Source organism: Penaeus chinensis, chromosome 13, assembly GCF_019202785.1.
Source record: "Penaeus chinensis breed Huanghai No. 1 chromosome 13, ASM1920278v2, whole genome shotgun sequence".
Lineage (NCBI taxonomy): Eukaryota > Metazoa > Arthropoda > Malacostraca > Decapoda > Penaeidae > Penaeus > Penaeus chinensis.
In genome coordinates, this window is record NC_061831.1 from 7,056,792 (window position 1) to 7,064,291 (window position 7,500).

The 7,500-nt window shown below is 36.2% G+C and overlaps 1 protein-coding gene across 1 annotated transcript in view; it reads right to left on the reverse strand.

Moving 5' to 3' along the window:
* Window positions 1-3,507: 3,507 nt before the first annotated feature.
* The window catches only part of LOC125031555 (serine/threonine-protein phosphatase 2B catalytic subunit 3-like), a 16,946-nt gene continuing 12,953 nt past the window's right edge, over window positions 3,508-7,500 (reverse strand). The window contains exons 10-11 of the mRNA XM_047622439.1: window positions 6,730-6,932; window positions 3,508-6,271 (exon numbers count right to left, since the gene is read on the reverse strand). Of these exons, the coding sequence (XP_047478395.1) occupies window positions 6,745-6,932 (188 nt within the window). The 3' untranslated portion in view covers window positions 3,508-6,271; window positions 6,730-6,744. The remainder of the gene's footprint in view (window positions 6,272-6,729; window positions 6,933-7,500) is intronic.

Sequence of the window (7,500 nt, forward strand, 5' to 3'; positions counted from 1 at the left end):
AGGTAGGTAGGCATATAGGTATGTATGTAGGTAGGTAGGCATATAGGTATGGTATGTAGGTAGGTAGGCATATAGGATGTATGTAGGTAGGTAGGCATATAGGATGTATGTAGGTAGGTAGGCATATAGGTATGTATGTAGGTAGGTAGGCATATAGGTATGTATGTAGTAGGTAGATATAGGTATGTATGTAGGTAGGTAGGCATATAGGTATGTATGTAGGTAGGTAGGCATATAGGTATGTATGTAGGTAGGTAGGCATATAGGTATGTATGTAGGTAGGTAGGCATATAGGTATGTAGGTAGGTAGGTAGGCATATAGGTATGTATGAAGGTAGGTAGGCATATAGGTTTATAGGTATGTATGTATGTAGGTAGGCATGTAGGTAGGTAGGCATATAGGTATGTATGTAGGTAGGTAGGCATATAGGTATGTATGTAGATAGGTAGGCATATAGGTATGTATGTAGATAGGTGGGCATATAGGTATGTATGTAGATAGGTGGGCATATAGGTATGTATGTAGATAGGTGGGCATATAGGTATGTATGTAGATAGGTGGGCATATAGGTATGTATGTAGATAGGTGGGCATATAGGTATGTATGTAGATAGGTAGGCATATAGGTATGTATTAAGGTAGGTAGGCATATAGGTATGTAGGTAGGTAGGCATATAGGTATGTATATAGGTGGGTATATAGGTATGTATGTATGTAGGTAGGTAGGTAGGCATATAGGTATGTATGTATGTATGTATGTATGTATGTATGTATGTATGTATGTATGTATGTATGTATGTATGTATGTATGTATGTATGTATGTATGTATGTATGCATGCATATATGTAAATATATAGGTATGTATGTAGGTAGGTAAGTATATAGGTAGGTATGTAGGTAGGTATGTATGTAGGTAGGTAAGCATATAGGTATGTATGTAGGTAGGCAAGCATATAGGTAGGTAGGAAAGTATATAGGTAGGTAGGTAGGTAGGTAAGTATATAGGTAGGTAGGCATATAAGTATGTATATAGGTATGAATGTAAGTATATAGGTATGTGTGTAGGTAGGTATATAAGTATGAATTTATGTAGGTAGGAATAGGTACATATGTATGTAGTCAGAGGTATGTATGAACATAGATAGGTAGGCATAGGTAGGCATAGGTATATGGGTGGGTAAGTATATAGGTATGTATATTTTCATGTAGGTATGTATATTTTCATGTAGGTAGGTATATAGGTATGTATATTTTCATGTAGGTAGGTATATAGGTATGTATATTTTCATGTAGGTATGTATATTTTCATGTAGGTAGGTATATTTTCATGTAGGTAGGTATATTTTCATGTAGGTAGGTATATAGGTATGTATATTTTCATGTAGGTATGTATATTTTCATGTAGGTAGGTATATTTTCATGTAGGTAGGTATATTTTCATGTAGGTAGGTATATTTTCATGTAGGTAGGTATATTTTCATGTAGGTAGGTATATAGGTATGTATGTAGGGAAGTGTATAGGTATGTATGTATATAGATATGTATGTATGTATATAGATATGTATGTATTATGTATATAGGTATGTATGCATGTATGTAGGTATGTAGGTATATAGGTATTAAGTAGGTAGGTAAATGTGTGTATGTATGTAGAAATGCATTCTTCCAGTTTGATCTCGTTTCTGTGGACAACCAGGAGAGTAACATTTTCTGTGGTATCATTTGGTATTTCAAGATAAAAGAAAGTGAAAGTCACCTATTTAGGGATGACCGACCTACACTCCGGAAGATTATATTATAGTTCATTATGAAACTATTATGATTATTTTTAGTTGTGAAATTATTGTGATGTACCTAGTATTGCTTTTCAGACATGATCTGGTAGGGGCATCCAGTGTGATTCTTAATAATAATATAATAGACCATTTTTTTTTTTTTTTTTTTTTTTTTTTTTCCATTATAAAATGTTCGTCTTTTTCACATATATTGACATGCTTTTTAAATAAATAACTAAATAGATACATAAATAGATTTTAAAAATTGCAAAGAAATTTTTTTTTGTGCTTATAATTATTTTCCGCTAATTATTTACTTGGTTTCAGGTTAACAAAGAAAGGATATGAAAAAAGGGCTAAATAATGCATAGGTTAATATCATATCTAGATGGTTCATCTGTTTCATGGGTTGTATATACTCAAACATTCTCAAATAAGAATAATTTATTTTGTCATAATTACTTGCATTTTCTATAAGAAGTTATTTAAAATTTTCTGTAAGAGGAAATGATTAAAAAAAAATTATTCCTTACTGGTACGGCAACCAAAACGATGGTCAGTCTGTGGTGCACTGCTTATGTTATTTAAAACTTTAAATTCCATTGACGTGAGAATGGCTGAGTGGTCACCTTGGCAACAGTTTGATTTTTAGATTCATGCATCTTTTGCAATCTTTCCCATACAGACATGATACTTCACGACTTTTCCTAAGGAAAAAATCCCTATTGGTTAGTTGTTTTAGTGATATATTCTTTTATACATGCAATGGCTGAACAGTTATATTCACTGCCGGTCTGTGATATTGCAGTTATGACACACGGCCTCTTGCTAAGTATGTGAGAGTTTTAGTCAGTTGTTCCTTAGGTGTAATATTCAGGTGTGATGTATACATGTTAAAAAATTCTTTCAGATGAAGAACTTTTAAAATTCTTGATTGCATATATAAAAAGCAAGGTCTTCTGTTAAAAAAGAGAAGTACTTCAAGGATTAAAATATTAATCAAGTAAAAGTGCTTTACGGCAAATGTTTACTTTCTACATAGTTACTTGATTAATTTTTTTTTTTTATTTGTTTGGTCTTATGAAGTTCACACAAAAGGTAAATTTTTATTCATTGCATTTTTTAAAAAATGTCTATTTAAATGCATTTAAATTCAGTGTTGTAATTGGTATCTTTATTACTTCTTTTTTAAATCAATACAATACTTATGAATGAATTCTGAAATAGGTTTTATTAGGTATCTTTAAAAAATATTTTTATGTCCTTGAATGGATGAATAATCTTCAAGGAACAGGTACACTTCACTAAGGAAAATTATAAGCACATTTAATAATCACAACAGGTACAGTCATATTGACTATTCAATCATTTCAGGTGGGTAAGCATTAGTTGTATCTAGGGCTAAAAATAATGGTCTGATGTACAGGTTAATCACTTATTTCTGTGTTATGTGACAAGCACTTGATTTGTTTTAGATGGTTTTTAATACATGTTAATAAAATTATATACAACTAAATTTCATTCCACTCCTAAAGTACTTGTTCTTTATGAAAAAACAAACCCATTTTTTTTCCCATTCTAAATGCATCTTTAGATTTCTTACTAAAATAAAATTTGGAAAATTTTTATTCAACTATTCTTTATTTCTAATTTCTTTTGAATTTTGCTTGACAAAGGAACCTAGTGGTCAGATGACCACCCTATCATACTTGGTGAAAACAAAAAGAAGAATTAAAGATTCTTAGAATTTATTTAGAATCTCAATCTCGAAACAATGCAAACGTCCAGTCATAATAATTATTCTTTGAATTAGAACAGTTAAACAAAAAGAATGAACATGGCTATATTAACTAAATATATATTACAGTACACCACAAAGGCAGAGATGCTGAGAAGTATAAAACAGTTGCACAAAGGCATTTAAGTTTGTAACTGCTGGAAACAATACACACACTGATACAGGTCATGATTACGGCTCTGGATTAGTTATGAATTACACTTGAATAAAGTTTATAGAATAATAATTAACATGTTTTATTACCTCTTACTGATGTTTTGCACAAGGGATAAACAGGCTTCATGTACACTGCACAAGGTAGCAGACCGATATTTTTTTTTTTTTTTTTTTTTTTTTTTTTTTTCGCCTCTCGAGGACTGACCTGTAGCAAGGGCACGAGGCAACTTTCTCCAGGGATGCAGGGGGCATTCTGGTAGCTGTTTGGGCTCTGCACCGTAGGCAGGGTACAACTATGTACACATTTGGCCTCATATATTTATTTCTCTCTTTTTTTTTTTTTTTTAAGATATTTAAACTAATTATTATTGCGGTTCTACAGTTAACGGAGCCTACAGCACCAGCCACTTCCTTGCAGCTGCCTGGAACGGCTTGACCTGGAAAAGCTTGGCATGAAGAGCTTATGCTTTGGACTGACAAAAGAACATCAGCTTCAAATGGTAAAAACAATATGGAAGGTTATACTTGTGATATACAACATTTGAGACTTCCTAATAATAGTTTTATTAAAGAACATGGTAACAAGAGAAAACTTAGATCCTATTTCACAGAAAATAATGTTTATACCAGATTAAAGCAATCAACATCTATCTCACAAATAAAATTATATTCAAATTATAGTCTTATTCATGTCTATAATGATAAATATTAACATATCGTAATAATCATTTTCAACACACATTCACATATTTCTCATGGGTATTAAGAGCTACAAGAGAAAAAAGTTTAGGGCTACTTGCATGTTAAAAATTTACACCAACCAGCAAAGTCTTTATAGTGAAAAATAAGTGAGCGCATTCTTGGATGTTCTTACTGTATTTACTTCTTCCTTTTTTTTATTTTTTTTATTTTTTTGTATTTTTTGTATTTTTTTGAGGGTCTTCATTTCAACACTTAAAACATGGGAAGGGGAGAGGAGGGGGGGGAGGGGGGAGAAAAATCTAGGACTGGTGGTGGATGATTCCTAGTTCATGGCGAGTGAGGCCCAGAATTTCATGGGGGAGGGGAAGGGGGCATGGGGATGGGGCAGGGGGATGGAAGGGAAGGGTCGGGGCTCAATAAGGCCCAACATGCTACTGGCTGGGCCCTGATGCCTTGTTTCCACGTGAGAAATATGACTAGGACACTTTGGTTTGGAAAAAGGCATAAAATTTGTTTTTTAAACACGACTTATTATTATTAGTAGTTATCTTTTATATAACACTTAATATGGCAGAGTTGATAAATATGAATTCTACAGTCTCACATGACAAAACAGTTGCATGTATGAAAATTACCATCAAGAAGAAAACGTCCAGTAGCAACAGGATCATCTTTAACATGAAATGTTACTGTCAGAGGGACTGAATTACACGAGGATAATAGTCCGGGAAACAGGTTGCTTCATTGATGCATGTACACCACTCCCTCTGTAGGCTTAATGCTATATTGTATTAAACTTATAGAAATTCACATTTTGAGGAGCCACAGAACAATGATCAAGAGATGACAAGCTACCATTCTAACCTAAGATAATTTAGGATTCTAGATGAGAATGACCATATATTGCACACAGGCCAAAATGTATTGCATCCTTAAATGTCACATTGATGGCAGATAGTCAGGAAAAGCTTGCCAACAGTCCACTGGACCAATACACAGGCTGCTGTCTTACTACAGAGGGGCTTTAGAGAGGCTGTACGACAGTCTGTAAATATTCAAGCATGCTATACACAATAATAAAGAAAAACTATTTACATGATTTTGTCAATGTATGAACAGGTTCACTTAGATAATGTGAGTAATGTTTCAATGTAGACGTATCATTGTTAGTATGTGACACAACCTGGACAGACACTGCAGCTGGTAACTCCTGGTCAGTATGGCCTTGCTGGAGGGTTGACACATTTCACACACCACCATGCTAACACCTGTCCAGTGGCTATCCATTATTCCTGAGCCTATGGTGGCTCCTGGTTAATGGTGGCAACCCTAGCAGCCCCCATGGGAACAGTCATGGTCCTCACTCACATCACCAACACAATGGGTAGGAAGGGTGCAACTGAAAGCCGACAGTGTAGGCAACACAGAGGGTGGTAGCCTGACAGTGTACTGGATAGGACACTGGAGGGGGTTGGGTGACCGGGTCAAAGTCTCTAGCAGCAGCAGCTTGGGTGCCGACGACCTGGGGCCGGCCAGGCCGCATCTGCCACACTACTCTGCACCCTCCATGGTGGCAGCACCGATGGGCCTTCGATCACTTGGCCCGCGACCCGGCCCAGCCTAGCCCCAGCCAACGGCAGCGGTAAGGGCGGCAGCGGCAAGGGCTCGGCAAGATGCCTAGTGGGGTTGGCTGGCCAGTGGGGCCCACCAGGGGCTGAGGCAAGACTTGCATCACAACCAATAACTGGCCAGGCAGCCTCACCCTGCTAGCAGTCACCCCGTACTTGAGATCAGCAGGATGTTGACATTTCATCACCTACATTCACACACCAAACCAACCTGAAACGTTATAGTACATTAATGCAACATTTGGACAGCCATACTGCATTCAAGGTGACAAAAATGAAACAAAATGAGCTAGTAATTTCTCAGAGAGTTTACATACAATATCTAAGCAATGAAGAGCACACCAATCCAAGAAGTTTGCCAATTTGTTAAGAAAACAATACAAGTAAACGAAAAACACTTCAACGGTCTCAATTTCTTCCTGCATGATAACCAAATATCCATATCCATAACAAAGAAGAGAATGGCTAATTACGGTGTGTTTGTACTGGTACCTATCAGCACATTAGTAAACCAACACACAATCCAGAATTTCATTACCAATAATGAACATATGCCAGGTTCTCACTCACTCACTCACACCTGTGTTCATATGTATATACACACACACAAGCACTATATCTGTGTTCACAACCAAGAATCTACTCGTCCAGTACTGGGTGTCGAGTTACCTGAGGCTGTGGGTTTCACAAGTGGGTGTTGGGTGCTGTGTTGGAGGAGTTGGAGCTGGCATCATCTACTGTGGAAGGGGAAGAAGTGACTGGAGGCGGAGCTGGAGCGTCCTTCCTGGGGGGCATGCGCTCATTCATGGCATCAAGCCCCTTAGCCTCCTCGAAGGATGTAATCTTGTGGTTGGGCGAAAATCCTGCCATTGCTGTAACAGAAGTTCAAAGTATTGGAAAGGCATTCGGATGAAGATGGAAGAATCAACAGCTTGCAAGAATTTCACTAGTTAATGGTTTAGGTGACACCCTTATAATCCTTCTGAACTCTGAACAACTCTTCAGTTTTCCTGCCAAATGATATTTTAAGCAAATATTTGACAAACAAACCATCTACATCATGGGGGGGGGGGGGAAGGAATAAATCTGGCTCAACCATTTTCTGATGTCTCTGTAGCTAGTCTAATATCAGGCTTTTTATACCTACCAAATAAGAAAAATAATACTGCACCTGTATATTCAGTATAAAATCTACTCACCACGAGATGTACAATAGGAACCTGAACTCAAAGACAATACAAGCACCACAAACTCTAATAACGAATTAAAAGTAGCAAATAAATACGGTGTTGTTAAGCTTGTGGTTGATTATAATAATAATAAGAATAAGAATAAGAATAAGAATAATAAAAAGTTTTGATAGGCACTGATCTGCAAGTAGTTACATTATCATGATGTTACTCATTATGCCTGAAAGACTAAATTAGAGTTTTTGCCTCT